The sequence below is a fragment of the Hibiscus syriacus genome, unplaced genomic scaffold (assembly GCF_006381635.1).
Source record: "Hibiscus syriacus cultivar Baekdansim isolate YM2019G1 unplaced genomic scaffold, ASM638163v2 tig00116965_pilon, whole genome shotgun sequence".
Classification (NCBI taxonomy): domain Eukaryota; kingdom Viridiplantae; phylum Streptophyta; class Magnoliopsida; order Malvales; family Malvaceae; genus Hibiscus; species Hibiscus syriacus.
The window spans coordinates 3,270,734-3,289,871 of NW_024063490.1; the positions used below are offsets into that span (position 1 = coordinate 3,270,734).

Below are 19,138 nucleotides of genomic sequence, written 5' to 3' on the forward strand. Positions count from 1 at the left end.
GGATCGACTTCAATAACTCGGGGGCATCCAAATAAGGAAGAAGATCATTTCATTTCATCATTTGCAACATCCTATTTGAATTCGTTTTTTGAACTTTCTCATATTTTCGATGTAACTTGTTTTTGAACTTTCATTTTTATATGGACATTTAAATAAATTTATGTTACTTTAAAGATGGCGAGAAATGAATCACATTTGCAAACTTGCAATTCATTGAATATCAACTGAATTAAAAACACTGTAAATGATTGGATTTATATATCTTTAACAAAGTAACACGATAAAACAAGGACTTTGACTTTACCCCGAATGATACGCTTGAACATCATACATTTCTCTTACAAGAACCGATATAGTCTTTTCCTCTCATAAAAGAATGAAAAAAGGCTTGGTATATAGATATACATAGGTGCAGATAATATGGGGGCATCTTTTGCATATGGCATTACTATACTTTTTTGTTTATGACGTTCAATGATGATCATGATCTTTACAGATGGAATAGTCGATTAGGTGAATCTAGTTTAGGTCAGTTGCTTGAAAATTAAACTCTAAAGATGAAATTTTTTACTTTCAACAAACACCTAGACTATAATAGGTTCTTCTTGACAATCTTAAGAAATTAAATCCGTAAAAGCTGAGCTATTCCACTAAGGCAATTGGTTATAGAGGAAACTTGAAAGCTCTGGTTTTATGAATAGATTGCGTTCAAACCATGACATTGTTCGGACACATGGAAACTCGGTGTTTTCTCTACTGCTATTATCAGGCCGAAGACTTTGTGATGAGATGAACCCTTCAGTCAACATGATAAAAGTGATTATAATATTAAGTTGTCCCTCAAAAGAAATTAGTTAAACGCCCCAACTTTATGGATTCGGTTAGCCAAACAACGACAAATTAAATTAAAATTATCTACACAAGATATTTTCGGTAATGATAGACTAAAGGAGTTAAGGAACACCTGTTATAGTAAATTTCACACGGGCACTCAAGAATTTCTTTTTTAGACGATATTTTTGCACGATCTTTATTAGAGGAGTTTACAAAGCATAAACAAATGGAAGATTTAATAGGACCGAAATAGAAGGTCTAGTAATTGATCATGCTAGTTGTGTTATTTTGTCTGCATTCAATTAAAATGCCAAGCCAAGAAATAGGAGCATGTTGCGATTTTCAGAAAGACCGAGAAAGAAATGACATTTTGGTGACCAAAACCTTAGAAAATAGGAGGTCAACCTAAAGCCAACTCATCCATTTGAATATTTGTCAAAGCGCTATAACTCTTAAAAGCATTAAAAGAGTTATTGATTCCTTTGATATACTTTGAACTCATATTTATGATTTGATTTGATTGCAAGCCTGAATTAAGGAGCAATGTTTTACAGAATTCTTATATTTTCCCCTCTCCTAAAATAAGAGAAAGGAGAAAAACATTTTCAAACAGGACAGTCTCAAATGTGAAAGGTTGTAACCCGAGAAGAAAATGGGGCATGGTAGTTTCCAAGTATGAGACCGATAAACAAAATGAGACTCCATCTATAAGATAAAACAGAACCAATTCATGTTGCATGCATCTTAGGCATACTTAAGAGCATCACATTTATCATTCTTTTCAGCATACATAATTTTTTGCAGCTTTTAGAGTCAAGTTTCAACTCCAAGATGAAAGATACTCGATTCAAAAGCATCTGCCAACAAAGACCTTCGAGTTCGATCACACTCAGCTCAGAGGCATATCAAATTTACAGCATAGCTCAAGGCGAGAAGGGCTATCTGTCAAAAAGACCTTTGAGTTTGATTACATTTAGCTCAGAGGCAAATCAAATTTACAGCATAGCGAGAAGGGTTATCTGTTAAAAAAGACCTTCGAGTTTGATTACATTCAGCTCAGAGGCAAATCAAATTTACAGCATAGCTCAAGGCGAGAATGGTTATCTGTCAACAAAGACCTTCGAGTTCGATTATATTCAGCTCAAAGGCATATCTAGTACAACATAACTCAAGGCGAGAAGGGTTATCTGTCAACCAAGACCTTTGAGTTCGATTACACTCAGCAAGGAACATTAAATTTGCAACATAGCTTAAGGCGAGAAGGACTATCTGTCAACAAAATACCTTCGAGTTTGATTACTTTTAGCTCAAAAGCATATCCAGTACAACATAACTCAAGGTGAGAAAGGTTATTTGTCAGCAAAGACCTTCGAGTTCGATTACACTCAGCTCAAAGACATATCAAATTTACAGCTTAGCTTAAGGCGAGAAGGGTTATCTGTCAGTAAAGACCTCCGAGTTTGATTACATTTAGCTCAAAAGCATATCAAATTTACAACATAACTCAAGGCAAGAAGGGTTATCTGTCAGGCAAGACCTTCGAGTTCGATTACACTCAGCTCAAAGGCACATCAAATCATACAGCATAACTCAAGGCGAGAAGGGTTATCTGTCAGCAAAGACTTTCGAGTTTGATTACACTCAGCTCAAAGGCATATCAAATTTACAGCATAGCTTAAGGCGAGAAGGGTCATCTGTCAACAAAGACTTTCAAGTTCGATTACATTCAGCTCAAAGGCATATCAAATTTACAGCATAACTCAAGGCGAGAAGGATTATCTTTCAGCCAAGACCTTCGAGTTCGATTACACTCAGCTCAAAGGCACATCAAAATTTACAGCATAACTCAAGGCGAGAATGGCTATTTGTCATCAAAGACCTTCGATTTCGATTACATTCAGCTCAAAGGCATATCAAATTTATAGCATAACTCAAGGCAAGAAGGGTTATCTGTCAGCTAAGACCTTCGAGTTCGAATACACTCAGTTCAAAGGCACATCAAATTTATAGCATAGCTCAAGGCGAGAAGAGTTATCTGTCAATAAAAGACCTTCGAGTTTGATTACACTTAGCTCAAAGGCACATCGAATACACAACATAGCTTAAGTCAAGAAAAGTTATCTTTCAACAAAAACTGTCGAGTTCGATTCCATTCAGCTCGATGAAACATCAACCACATGGTAGCATTAAGAAACTACTTTCTGGTTAAAGTCAAGGTCTTCAAGTCAATAAGAATATATGGGGCAATCTCACAGCTCATTACAACATAACTCAAGCACAGCTTAAGTCGAGAAAAGCTATTTGTCAACAAAGATTTTTAAGTTCGATTCTGATCCAATGTCTTTAAACCGAGAAGAAGACCGAAGGGAAACGAGAAGCCACATTCCGATTTAAATTCTGAACTACAGCATCAATTCCATATCATTTCAAGTTTGACTTGACCTCGCGACGGAGGAGTCATCATCCACAAGTCAATTCAACAGGGAGTTATTCTTAATTGAAATATCAGAGTCAATTTTCAACTACATCGAACAAAAATTTGTGTCTTTTTATATTTGTCCTACTTTTCGTTCCACGAAAAAAGACAAAGAGGGGCATCTGTATACACTCATTTTCGTCCATATTTGCTTTTTTATATATTATTTATTTTATTCTATTTATATATATAGTAATATAGTATATTGTTTTTGAAAATGTTTTTGAAAAAATATAATATATAATTTTCAGAAAACGATTTTCAAAATATATATATTATATAGTTTTTTAAAACATTTTTAAAATATATATAATATATAGTTTTGAAAACATTTTGAAAACATTTATATATCATATAGTTTTTAAAAAACATTTTGAAAATATATATATTATATAGTTTTTTAAAACATTTTGAAAATATATATATAATATATAGTTTTTAAAACATTTGAAAATATATATAATATATAGTTTTTTAAAACATTTTTTTAAACTTATATATAATATATAGTTTTAAAACATTTTTGAAAATATATATATTATATAGTTTTTAAAAAAACATTTTTTTGAAAACTTATATAATATATAGTTTTTAAAACATTTTTGAAAAAAATATATATAGTATATAGTTTTTAAAAACATTTTTGAAAACTTAAATATAATATATAGTTTTTAAAACATTTTTAAAATATATATATATATTATATAGTGTTTAAAATATTTTTTATTTATTTGTTATTATTATTATTTATATATCAATATTTATTTATTTTTTGATTTTCAGGGTTCAACAAGGGTCCAAATGGGCATGGGCCCAAATCAAGGTTCTGACCCGCCTGACCCAATAGGCCACGAAACTTGACCCGGTAAAGCCCAACAAATTAGGGTTTCTGGAACCCAAATGATTAGCGATGCATGGTGGTCAAACCAAGAAGGGTCACCAAACGACCATAATCATACCGACTGAGATTTTCGGCCAAGGGAATCGGGACTGACCCATCCCGAAATCCCTAGTCAACGACGGCTTGGTTACCAAGATAATCGAAACCGAGGAGCACCGGTGGTGGGTATAAATACCCCACCAAAAATTGAAGCTAAACAACAAAAGGCGAGCCACTAGAACCAACACCAAGATCCATCAACAACACAGAATCATCGAGTCACAAACACCAACAACACACAAAACCACAGCCGAAAGCACAGAGCAAGCAACGAAAAACAAAACACAAGCAATAGTCGGTCGAAACCGAAAATAACCAAACTCAAAAAACATCATAAAAATTGTAAAAGGCAAGGCTTTACCTCATCAAGGGTTGGCAAGAGCACGGAGGGATATCGACGAAGAAAGGCGAGCCGGGAAGTCGAGAAGACTCATCGGAAAAGGTAAAAGTTGAAGCCTTTTCCTTTAGATCTATGATTATGGTCGATTTCGGATAATCGGGCCATCGATTCGTGTTTACGGGACCGAGGGGGTTATTTTGAGGTAGGGTTGATTTTTTCCGGACGTTCGGCCGATGAGAGAGTTGAGAGAATTTTCTCTTACTCTCTCTCTTCTCTCGTCTCAAGATGAAGCAAAGGGGGGGAATGGGTCATTTTGGCTTAAGAGAATGATATATATAGTATAGCTGAAACGGTGTCGTTTCACTGGGGACCTTGTGGGCATTTTCTGCTTGGGTAAATTGAGCATCAGGGGCTTCCGTGTTTTTTATATTGATGCTTTGGTTACCTATTGTGTTTTAATTACATTGTACTTCACACATCGCATTTATTAATCTTACATTTTGGTCACTATTTCTCATTTTTAAAATCTTGAATTTAGCATGTATGTTAATTTTGTTTTATTTTGGTCCTTTAACCTTTTATTTTTACTATTTTGATCCTTTACACTTTTATTTATTTATTTATTTTATATATATTTTTATTTTCTCTTAATTTTAATATTTTTTATTTATTTCTTTCCACATTTATATATATACATATATATATATTATTTTTTTTATTATTTCTTCTTGTTTTTATTTTTTAGGCTGAATGTTTTTTTTCTTTTTCTCATTTTTTTCTCCTTCTTAAAATTCTTATTTTTATTTTTATTTTCTCAACTTTTTAGTTAATATTTATTTATTTTTTTCTTTCTTAAATCTAACAATATTCTTGACTTTTTAGGATTTTTCAATCGAAGGTAAGCAATTTGAGTCGGATTTTTAAATTTTAATTTTCGCAAATAAAGACAACCGGTAAATTAATTGGTACCGAAAGGGAGGTTCAAGGGTGCTAATCCTTCATTGACCGTAATCGACTCCCAAATCCGACGTATTTCTGGTAAAACGCAAATCAGGTAAGATGGTGTACGATCCACCTAGATGTTTTTAAAATGATCGGTGGCGACTTTAACCTAATTCATTCACGTCGAAGCCCAATTTCGAGCCCAACCAAAAATACGACATCGACACTGATTATATATGTTCCTTGTATACTATTCTGTTTCCCGACACCCTTGGTTAGTTGGTTTAAGTGTGTTTTTCCACGCCCTGCTACCCGGATAATATCATAACAGTAATAATAGAGACTAGAGTTTTATCGGAAAGTACCCTACTTTCAGACTAACCAGCTCAAGAAACTACAAGCATTTGTTATGTTGTTTATTAAAATTTTATACTAATTTAAAATTAGTTCGATTCGAAATATGAGATTTAAATTTTACTAAATGTATACATTTACAAATGAATAATGACCCGTTCATATTTTTATTTTTTAAAATATTTATGATATTTTTATTTTTTAAAATATTTATGATATTTTAATTTAACATTTAATATTTCTTTTATTAAAAATTCCAAGTACAAACTGTAAACACATCTTGTCGTCCGGAGTTAATTTGTTGTGTATATTATCTATTATTTATTACGTATAGTATATGTTAGTGCTAAATTATTTTTTTATTTTTTTATATTTACCATCATTAACTATTATTTATTTATTTATATTTTTTAGTAATATTAGTATTAATTAAGTGTCTATATATATATGTATTGGATCATGCGAGTAATAAATGGGCACTAAACATTTTGTTCATCTAATTGTTACAGGCCCAAATACAAAGCATGGTTACGAAATTCCAAATCCAAAGCAATGCAACAGCCCAACAGATGAAGCCCAATGGTGGAGAAGGCTCGTGTATAGACCCAACAAGGCTAGGGTTTCTACCTTTTGTATTCGGTCGCCAACATCTCTGTTGTTAGATCAAAATAAGATCCCACGGCTCAGAAAGGGTCATCGTTTAGGGATTTGAGAAAGCTCTAACTTTAACTCACACAGGCACCTCATCATCAGCGGATTTGGCTTCTCAATTCGATTTTTTCGACGAAGTAATCTCTTTGTAGGAAAGAGATTCCAATAAAATCAAGGAACTGAAAAGTGATAGTGTTTAGCATAAAACAAAACTCTAAAAATGAGATCTTTGTATCTATAAAACCCTGCAAAATGAAAAAGAAAATAGGTTAGATTTGAAGTAGGAAAATATAAAAACTTGTAATCTTTCGAAAGGAAAAAAACATTAAAAGAATAGATATTTTTTTCTTTTCATCTTCGTGGCTTACATGTGCATTTGCTCTTTGTTTTGTTTTTCCTTTTCTTTTCTTTGTATTTTTCTCTCAAAACCCCATTATTGGAGAAGAGACAATGTTTGAAAGAAAACTTTTTTTGAAAGATTTTTATCAGATATTGTTCTCTTGGAGGCAATTCAATGAAAACCATGGAGATATTTTGAAAGGGGAGAGAGGGCTTTCAAACGCTGTAAAAAACATTCGATTTCACCGTCGATGAACTGTTGTCGGCACTGGTCCACAACGACCGATGAGGCAGAGCATGGTTGGGAACCAGCCTCCTCCAGCCTCCTCCAGCCGACGGTGCTCGACACTGCCTAACTCAATCGGTATACCTGGTCGTCGCGAACCAGCCCCGTCAACCCCTAGTCGGTTGGTCGCACCGTTCACCATGAGAGATGCTCAATGCTTTGTCGAACCCATTCCCGATCCCCCTCAATTTTTCGAGCTTTCCGGTCGTTCTAGGTGTCGATTAGATGCACTGCCCACACCGGTGTATTCCCCTTGCGATTCTCGTCAAAACCCAGGTAGGTTCTTCGGTCACCTTTGTAATCAGTTTTAATTTCAATTTTGGATGGATTGGATTAAATTGGTGTTATTTGAATGTTTGGAAGCAGCTTGAGAAATCGGTCAACCGCCACGACCTCTGTCGTCGCCACACACGCCGCCAACCGCGCGTGGGGATTGTTTTGGTCCAAGGAATTTTCCAGAATCAGGTCGACCCAACCCGCCTGCCCGACTCAACCCGTCCGGTCCGGTCCAGTCACTAAGTTAACTCGCCTGAGTCAACTCGTTGACTTTGGTCGAGTCAACTCGTTGACCGTTAACCATTGACATGTCTGACCGTTGATTTTGACTTGTCAGACCGTTGACCGTTGCCTTTGAGTTTGACTGAAAAAGTCAAATTTTCTGAAAAAGCAATATTTTATATTTTTTGACGTCCTAATTTCGAATCTGAAGTCCGTTTTACCAAATTCGCACCTAGTAAGTCATTTTTCGGTGATTTACCTTCGAATTCAATATGATTTCTCAATTAAGTTCAGTTTCTGACGTAATTTCGGTTGCTTTGTATCCGAGGAATTATTGGATGATGAATTTAAGTTTGAGAGTGATCGAATGGAAATTAAATGTTCGATCAGTGGAGCACAAAATCGAGGTAATAATCTACTACCTTTTGCATGTTTGCCGGAACACATTGATAATTGGTAAATATGTAGATGGAAATAATTTGTCCATGAGATGTAGTTAATTATAATTGGACTCAAATTAAATTTGGAAATAAGATGAAATGATGTATAAAACTCAAACGGCTCGTAAAAGAAATTGGTAGACTGATCGGAATCAAATCTAAGTTCAATAATTTATTTAGTAAATCAATCAATCTCGGGATGCGTAAATTCTGATTAATCTTGTTAAAGGTTAAATGTTGGAAATATTTGGATAAGAAACTACCAAAAATAGCACTATTGGGGTAAAATTACGAAAATGTCATTATACTGTAAAATGACCAAGACATTTCTAATAGTGAAAATAACCTCTACTGATCAATTGAGCAAAGTACTCTGAACTCTAAGGGAACTAGAATACTTTCAAGTCTAAGTTATCTGAAGTAATGCCACTGAAAGAATGAAATGAAATGACGATAATACTCTTAAAGAGTAGAAATGACTATGGATGAATATGATAATGGAGACGGCTTGAGAACTTAAATTATGATCCAATTGAATATTGGAATCACCGATTAAATTCCTGATTTAGTTAAAATTCCCCTAAAGTGTAATATAATTCGAAGCACTTCCAATCTCTGGAATAACTAAAAAACCCCAGCTCTGTAATGAACAAATCAACCTCGTTTATTATATGACCAAGTTAAATGGAATAGAAGTATTGTATGTATTCAAATTTCGAAAACGATATAATTACTTTGGAAACTCCGAAGTAACCGGGATATACTTGACTACTAAATGACCTAATTAACCTCAATGACTTAATATTAAGTGGGTGACTTGAATAAGTTTAGAAACGATGATGAACTTACATGATGTACCGTCCCTAAGGGTTATAAACCACGAATCAAGTACGTCGACATTTCCTGATGTCGTTGCATTGTAGAAATGAAATAAAGACCATTGGAATATCTGTTCGTCTCCCTAAGACCCATTCAACGATGATTATGAAGATGATCAATGGACAAGAGTTGTCTGTATTGAAAAGTGAATACTCTAGAAGTGTAATGATTTGACTGGTTGACAGGTATTATTTATGGGACTTGTACAGTTCGATTTAACTAGATATCGATAGATTAACACAAATTGTAAATGCCTTGAATCTTCGTTTCTCCCTTATCAGCTCAAATCATTATGAATTCTCTGATTTTCCTGAATATTGGAATCACTCTGGTCATATCTGAAAACACAAGTAACTCAGATGCAAAGAATCTTGAATACCTTTTTTATTTCATATTGCCTCCGAAAAATGTTTGAATACTATATGATCCTGATAAATCATGTTCTGAATAACTGATGATCATGTCAACTAATGAACTCTTTCGATAGTGATTCTAATTTCAGACATTATATTGGTATACTGAAGATATGTGTTTCCCCAAGTACATCCGAATAATATCTGGAACCTCTCGTGTGTTCCCTGATCACATGTATGTTTTATCTGATTTTTGTTTTGATCTCTACTCTAATTTATGATATCTCTGTTTACTGATTGAAATTACTTTTATATGGGGTATTCTGGGACTCTGGTATGACTGAAGACTCTGGCAGGTTCAGTCGTTGCTGGTAATTCCTTGTATAGGTTCAGTACCGACTGGTAATTCCTTATCTCTGGCAGGTTCAGTCGCTGTTGGTAATTCCTTGTATAGGTTCAACACAGATTGGTAATTCCTTATAGACCTAAGGCGACCCTTGGGTAAGCTCTGCGACCTCGAGAATCTTTCTTGGGTAGGTTCTTAGGACCCAATGTGCTCCCTTCGGTTATGCAGTTCTAGGAGCTGCATATGGCGTTCGTTAGAGGGATTACTATGGTTTTTGAAAAATATGTTTTAAACTACTATTGTTTTAAAAAGATCTATATATCTTTTCACTGGTTTTGTGGGAACACACTAGACATTATGTTATGATCTCCTGAACCCAGAAATCTGAAGCATTTTCCTCTGAACTAAAAGATTACTGCCTTTTACTATTAGAGATATCAGTGGGACCTCAGCTCAGCATAAAATCAGTAGTTATCTGAAACAATAAGGAATAATATGCATATCAGTTATCTGCATGTTCTTTAGCATCATTTGGTAGTATTGTATTACTGAGCTTTCCTAAGCTCACTCTGTTACTCACATTTTCAAGTTAAAGGATTGAACCAGTGCAACTATCGACATCGGTAAGGGAGTTCCACCGGCGTTGCTTGCGGAGTACGGTGCATGTGTTTAGGGGGCATGTAGGTTGTATTTTGTTTTTATATCCTAGTCTGTAATCTATTTTATTTCTGAAAATTGTTAAATTTTATTGTTGTGTTTATAAATTGTTTTATGATTTTATAAATTTTAACAAAAATTTTAAATTTTCTAGAATTTTTACGGTAGGTCGCTCTGGTGGTCTTAATTTGACACCTCGAATCGAATCTGGTCACTCGTATCGGTCTGAGGGGTTACAGTTAATGTTGTATAAAGGCACTTTTAGCTAAAATAATTTGTTTTGACCATAAAATCAATGTCAAACAAGTAAAAATATAAAAAGAATACGGTGGAAACATTGGTTTCAAACCAACAACAAAAGCTATTATTTCTAGTTTTTTTTTTTCTTTTTCAACTTTACGTTTGGAAGCAAAATTTAGATTTTTACCTTTACCAATGCATGTGCTCCTTGGAAAAGAATTTTAAAATTTTATTTTCCTTTATTAGTTATATATTTATATTTTATTCCAATAATTTAATAATAACATCCTTAAAAACTTTATTACTTAATAATTTATTTTAATTACTTAAAAGTAAATAAAATTTATGATCTATATTTAAAATATTAATTGTGAGTTATTATAAAATATATTTTATTCTAATTATATATTTTTATTTCATTTTTATATTTTATTATAGATTAAATTGATATATTTTATATATAATAATAAATTTTTAAAATTTATTTATAATAAATATCTTTTTATTTTTAAATGATTAAAGGATAAATATGTTATTTAAATTATTTCATTTTTAATTTTAAATTAGGGTCGCACTGGATTATCTTAGCAGGCTGTATGATCCAGTAAGATACATCTAATGAGAGGGGGGAACAAATTTCCATAGCCAAAAATTGAACTCGGGTATCTCGGGTGAGATCCGATTATCCTAACCAACTAATTTTCTTATATGCTCATTATATATGTTCCTTGTATACTATTTTGTTTGTCTACAGTGTGACACCCTTAATATACAATTAAAAAATGTATTATCGGTTTTGTTATTATTTAGATAACAAAATTGATAAAAAATTACCTAAAATATTATTATTTCTACCTAAAACATCAATATTTTTTAACATTTCCAGTAAAATGCCCAATAATAACAAAATTGGTAGGAAAAAATAAGAAAATCGGTAAAATGCCCAATAATAACAAATGTTTCCGATAATATTTTACCAGTTTTTTTATTTAAATAATAACAAAACTGATAACGTCTTTTTTTAATCATATATTAATGATGCAGCATGTGATCATTTCCCGCCGACACTGTTAGTTGGTTTAAGTGTGTTTTTCCACGCCCTGCTACCCGGATAATATCAGAACAGTAATAATAGAGACTAGAGTTTTATCGGAAAGTACCTTACTTTCAGACGAACCTGCTCAAGAAACTACAAGCATTTGGTATGTTGTTTATTAAAATTTTATACTTATTTAAATTTAGTTCGATTCGAAATATGAGATTTGAATTTTACTAAATATATACATTTACAAATGAATAATGACCCGTTCATATTTTTATTTTTTAAAATATTTATGATATTTTAATTTAACATTTAATATTTCTTTTGTTAAAATTTCCAAGTACAAACTGTATACACATCTTGTCGTCCGGAGATAATATGTTGTGTATATTATCTATTATATATTACGTATAGTATATGTTAGTACTAAATTATTTTATTGTTATTTTTATTTACCATCGTTAGCTATTATATTTATTTATATTTATTTAGTAATATTAGTATTAATTAAGTGTCTATATATATGTATTGGATCATGCGAGTAAAAAATGGGCACTAAACATTTTATTCATCTCATTGTTACAGGCCCAAATACAAGGCTTAGTTACAAAATTCCAAATCCAAAGCAATGCAACAGCCCAATAGTTGAAGCCCAATGGTGGAGAAGGCTCATGTTTAGACCCAACAAGACTAGGGTTTCTACCTTTTGTATTCGGTCGCCAACATCTCTGTCGTTAGATCAAAATAAGATCCAACGACTCAGGAAGGGTCATTGTTTAGGGTTTTGAGAAAGCCCTAACTTCAACTCACACAGCCACCTCTTCTTCAGCAGATTTGGCCTCTCAATTCGATTTTTTTTGTCGAAGTAATCTTTGTGGGAAAGAGATTCTGAGAAAATCAAGGAATCGAAAAGAGATGGTGTTTAGTATAAAACAAAACTCTAAAAACGAGATCTTTGTATCTATAAAACCCTGCAAAATAAAAAAGAAAATAGGTTAGATTTGAAGCAGAAAAATACAAAAGCTCGTAATCTTTCGAAAGGAAAAAAAAGCAATAAAAGAATATGTAAAAACATTCGATTTCACCGTCGATGAACGGTTGTCGGCACTGGTCCACAACGACCGACATGGCAAAGCATGGTTGGGAATCTGGGTTTCCTTTTATTTTCGATTGAAAGTTCTTCGTCAAATGAAAAACACGAAGAACATTTGAGATAAAATATGAAAGCTGGTTTTGATTCATTTCAGGTGAAGGTAAAAAATTAATGGTGTTTCTAATTTTATGGGTTTTATACTGACCTGAGGACTCGTTTGGAGGCCATAGGATCGCGTGTTTTTAATGGGTAGGGTCTAATTACTTCTATCATCCCTATAAGATAATCTTGAAAATTCATTTTGGCCCTTTCTCTAGGCCTGTAAACGAACCGAACGCACACGAACGGATGCATGTTCATGTTCGTTCATTTAATAAATAAGCGAACATAAACGAACACGAACATAAACGAACAAATTTTTTTTTGTTCATGTTCGTTCATTAAGGAATATAGCTTGTTCATGATCGTTCATTTAATAAATAAACGAACACAAACATAAACGAACACGAACATAAATGAACACGAACATAAACGTTGGAGACCCTACCTTCCATTGTTCTTTCATGAAAAATAGTCGACAATGCAAATCAACCAAATCTACAGTGATAATAGCGTAAGAGCTGATTAGCAGTGATGAAATGTTTGAAGATATCATATATTTCGATCAATCTTTTAAAGATATTAAATGATTCACACAACTTTAGAGTTAATTTGTTCGAACACGATAAAAACATACATAAATCATAAGTAAGCTATATGAATATAATAAAGTCTTAAAGTTAATTTGTTCAACAAAACAATCTTCTTGAAATCCAAACAACTTCAATAATATTCGTAACATATTCAACTTGCATTCATGATCAGTCGTTAATTCATCATCCATCCTGATCAAAATCAAACAAATAAAATTATATTAAATTAAAGGAGTTATAACAAAAGATGAAAAATATACTAAATTAGCGAGGTTATACCAATTCATTCATCCTCATTTTCAAGGAATCTCAACATGTATGATATCTTCGTTTTGCTACAACAAATCAAAAAACCAAAAATATATTAGTCATTGTAAAACCAAATTCAATAAAACTTAAAACATAAAAATACCTTGTTTTATTTTTCTCCAACCCATAGTATTGACGATACCAATCATCTCCACAAACAAGCATATCTACCATCTTAGTTCCTAAAGAGGATCGATGCGGATCAATAACCCTCCCACCAGCACTGAAAGCAGATTCAGAAGCAATAGTAGTGACCAGAATTGCCAATATGTCAGCAACCATTTTTGACAAAATGTTAAATTTAATATTGTTCTCCTTCCACCATCCCAGTCCACAGTCTTCATCTTTCCCAAGCCCCGAACCTTCCTACCATGCGAGTCCCTCATCTTCCTTATGCCCGAGTCTGACTCGTTTCAATTCAAATACCTCGACTCACCTCCTTCCATTCCTCCGTAACATTGCAGCCATATCCAGCAGCGCTCCACTAACCTCGCCACTTTCTTCCCCCACTAGAGGATATAAGCACAAATCTGACTGGGACTCCCTAAGGGCAACTCTAACGCGGATGACTGGGCAACGAGGGGTGGGCTGGAGAAGACCGACTGGTCAAATGCACCGTTCATAGCGGCGTATAAGGGGTTCCACATCGTTCAAGATGCCACAAAATATCCCTAAATTCACACCCCAAAATTAACATACCAAAAAAAAAATCAAATTATTTACCTTATGAAATCACGTTCAAGAAGGGAAAGAGATGAAGCTCTGTCGAATCGTTGCAGTTGAAGACTTGAAGCTCCGTCGAATCGTTGCAGAAATGAAAATTGTGGAGGGTGGGGAGAGTTGAGAATCAAGAACAGCTGAATGACGGGTTGGAGAAGAGTTGAGAAAATATTGTTTTTAGATTTAGGGTTTTTTGTATTACCGCTTAATCAAGCTGTAAAATTGGGTTAATTATGAAGTTGGTCATCAAAAATATCATATTAATTAATATTTTTAAGATACATACAAATTGGTCACCAAAATTGATTTAAGAATATTAGGTTAAACATAAATGAACGCACATAAACGAACATAACTAAACGCATATAAACGAACATAATCGAACGTTCACGAACGTAAATGAACGAACGAGACCTATGTTCATGTTCGTTCATTTAATTAAACGAACACAAAATATTATTCATGTTCGTTCATTTAATAAATAAACGCACATAAACGAACTTCCCGCCGCACGGTTCATGAACGATTCGTTGAACGTTCAGTTCATTTACAGGCCTACCTTTCTCATCCAATTTCACCTTTCTTTTTCCTAATTTGAATCTCCTAATTTCTTTTTACTTCAATTCCATCCTTTATTTAGTTTACTTTATTTTTATTTCATCATTTATTTATTTATTTATTAAATTCCTTTTAAATCTTTATTTCATTAATTTAATTTTAATTTTTATTATTAATCTAGGTAAGTACAACAACTCCTTAATTTTAGTTATTTTAAATATAAATTTTTAATCTTTCGACATTGATTGCTCATACCCCTGGCATCTATGGTGCTCAAACTCGGGTCCTCAGGAATAACAACAATTCCTTTACCAAGGAGGCCTCTTCGTTCGTGCTTAATTCCTTTTTTTTAGGTTTAATATACTTGATTTAGATTGAACCCCTTTAAATTTTTGTTCTAATTAGGTATTCACTTAGATTAATTAGGGAACTTTTTAGAGTAGTCTTCGTTTGTGCTCATGGTTTCTTTTCTAATTATTCAATTAAAATTTAAAATTTACTTAGAATTAATATTCAGAGCCTAAAATTTGGATTTATGTTCTTTAATTAAATAATTTATTCTCGACTTAGATAAAGCCTTAATTTTAGGTTTAGTCTCTAGTAAATAATATTTGAATAAAATTTTAATTTTTTTAAGGTTTAATATTAGAGCTTCAATTTTAGGAATAGTTTTATCAAGTCTTTTAAAATTCATAAATTGACACTTTACATAGACGCAGCCTTAATTAATTCATTAGCCTAAATAGGTTCAAAAATTGGTTGTTTGATTGCATAATTTGTTTTCAAAAATTAAAGGCAATGTTCATTTATTAGATGCAGCCTTAATTCGTTTGCAGGAAACAGACTTTTTTAGCAAATACTACCAGAACCTAGTGCATGCAATGCTGATGATGATGAGCTAAGATCTTTCCAAGATACATCACATTCATAACATCAGTATATGACAAGCAATGCTAAGAATAATAACATTTTTTTTTTTGCGAATGCAAACATAGTTAGCAGAGGTTCTTTGACATCAGAGATAGAGTATTATGATATAGCTAAACTGGCTGTGTTTAGCTAAACCGGTTGTTGGGCTGTTATAATTCTGTTAAGGGGTTAGTTAGAGGAGATTAGGTCAGCCTGTTGGTCTAAACCTGTCTATATAAAGTTTGTACTGGGCCTTATCCATACTTAGGCTAATATTATTTTGAGATTTATTCTTCTTCAACATCACTTGTAGTCAAAATCCCCAATATTCATTTACAGTTTCTATTCCGTTCTCATTCTTTGTATTACAATTCTTGCTTTCCTCTCATAATCTGTCAATCAGAAGTGGAAGTTTGGGGACTTAGTAGTGAGACGGCAAAACAAGTCCAGGATCATACAAGAAAAAGATAACTTCTTACAGTAGCATAGGTCAAGGTAACCAAACCATTCAAGCCTTGGAAGAAGATGATGATGCATATGGTTGGTTATCCCAACAGAGTTCATCAAGAAGATGGTAGAGCAATTAAACAAATAAAAACCAACATTATGCTAGAATATACTTCTCTTACTTTAATATATGTAAGCATTTGAAAGAGATTGTGTGAACTCGGAATACTACTTCGTTATGCTGGATTGGCTGTTCAACCATTCTGCTCAGCAATGTGCATATGGCATGCCACAGTTAATGCATTTGTAAGCAGAAACAGAGATATCACAGCAAACTCGGCTATTCTTTGCCTATCACCTATGTTGCACTGATACGGATACGGGGACAGATACGGGGACCGGGACGAGAAACGGCAATTTTTAAAATTACAGGGTACGGGGACAGCAAGGGTACGACATATAAAATAATTTTAAAATTATAAATATATATAAAAAATCATAAATAAAGTGAAATATTAAGACTCAAACAACAATATTAAGTTTAGAACAATAAAATCCATAAACAAGCCACAATATTAAAATGTCAAATTTCAAGATTCAAACCATAATATTAAGTCTAGAAAAATATTAAACACAAATAAAACATTGTTAATATCTTCCGAGATTAACTGGTTCTCTAAATCCGGCTCATCAAGCGAGAGTTCGTCAAACTCTAAATATCTAACATCTCCCAATGAATCAAAAGCATCTCCACCAACATCCCACATCTTGGTTTTCTCATCCTCATATTGACTAGAACTCCTAGATAAAAGACGAAGATTGTAGTGGATGTAAACTAAATCTTCGGCGCGACTCGGATTTAACTTATTCCTCCTAAGTGAGTGGATAAAATAACAAGTGCTCCAATTTCTTTCACAACAAGAGGATGAAGTAGGTTGTCCAAATACTTTAAAAGCTAAAGATTGGAGCAATGAAATTTCGGCACCAAAGTTAGCCCACCAACTTTTCGGATCCGAAGAATGCCTCTTTGTAAGAGACATCAGGTCTTCAAAAGGCTCGAGCTTAAGTGAGAAACAAGCAAATTCATCCAAGACTTTGTCGAAATCATTATCATTTGGAAATAACCTACGAAAATATTTCATTCTCTCACCATCTCTGTGAGGAGCAACTCTACAAGAATCCTCGCTTAGCCAACCATCACTATAAAACCTTCAACATATTAAAAAGAAAATTACACATAGCATCAAAGAACTAGGATTTGAAAATATAAAATTCAAAACTAACAAAGTTATGTATGTACCTTGGATTTAGTGAATGAGCTAGGCAATGAAGAGGAGTATAACTCTTTATCCAATGAGCTATAAGAATCCCATAAACAACATGATAAAAAGGACTGAAGTCTGAAAGATGACGTTTTTCCTTCTTGTAAATTTCACACTTCACTTTCTCAATCATGGAATCCCACAACTCATATACCAAATGAAGACATGACTTATTAGTGTCACATACTCTAAGCATGTCATAGATGAGCTTTGTAAAATCAATGATGTAAGCTATTTTATCCCACCAATAATCACTCACAAGCTTTTCTTTCACAAAGTTTGCTTTCACCATGTCATCCTCCCTATAAGAATTATATTCATCACTAATGACCATTGCTTGAAGTCCTTGCTTGATGAGTTTAAACCTCTTAAGCATCACAATGATCGAAGCAAAACGAGTATCGGCAACTGAAAGTAACTTAAGAGGACTAAATCTTTAAAAGATTACCAATCTCATGTTGTGGTTCATGATGAAATTCTTGATTTGTACGGCATCCCCATAAATATCAGTAATCCAATGGCACAAGTCATATGTTTCCTCATTTCCTTCTACATTTTTTGCTGAACAAATGTTCTTCAAGGCAAGATTAAGTGTATGGACAACACACGGTGTCCAATAAATATGAGGATACATGCTCTCAATAATTTCTCCTGCCCCTTGCAATTAGCTGCATTGTCAGTAATAATCTGCACCACATTTCGATGACCAACCTCATCAATCACTTCTTTCATCAAATTAGCAATGAAAAACTTATCTTTAACTTCACCACAACAATTCACGGCTTTAAGAAACATAGGCCCATTTCCAGAAGTACCCATGAAATTAATGAGAGGCTTTCTTGTTGGATCACTCCAACCATCACACACAATAGTTAACCCTTTTTCTTGCCATGTTGCTTTAATCGGTTGCAATAGCTTCTCAACATTATTTTTTTCTTGTTGGCGCAATGTGGTTCGTAATTTATTATAACCAGGAGGAACATAATCAGGAATATTGTGAGTTGCAGCAAAAGTGAAAGCCTTATGATAATGAGGATTTCTAGCAAGATTAAAGGGCAAACCACCGGTATAGAACATTCTTACAATTTCTTCATCTAATTGGGCTCTCGTATTCATGTCGAATGCTCTAGTAAGAGGTGACAAGCTAGGTTTTCTCTTCTTAGAAGAAGAATCAATCTCAATTTCAACTGAAGATTGAGAGGGCAAAGAAACCTCTCTAGTTACTTCTTGTTTCTTTCTATTCTCCCACTATTCTACCAACCTTACCATTTCAAGTTTTTGATTTGTAGTTACCTTTATGCAAATTGCAACTCCTTCACCTGAAATTTGAAGTAAATGTGCTTTTATCCTAGTATAGCTTCCATTACGAGTTTCGCCGCAAATGTCACATCGAAAATTCCAAGTACCTCCAACAGTCCCTTGTTTTTCTATCTTTGTCACATAATTTCACATTGGAGATAAATTCACATTT

General features: G+C 33.3%; 1 protein-coding gene across 1 annotated transcript; it reads right to left on the reverse strand.

Moving 5' to 3' along the window:
* Positions 1-16,599: 16,599 nt before the first annotated feature.
* Positions 16,600-18,783, reverse strand: LOC120191296. Its single transcript, XM_039194271.1, has 4 exons — positions 18,300-18,783; positions 17,646-18,075; positions 16,990-17,554; positions 16,600-16,713 (listed from the first exon to the last, which is right to left on the reverse strand). The coding sequence occupies exons 1-4, from the start codon at positions 18,781-18,783 to the stop codon at positions 16,600-16,602; spliced, it is 1,593 nt and encodes a 530-aa protein (XP_039050202.1).
* Positions 18,784-19,138: the final 355 nt, after the last annotated feature.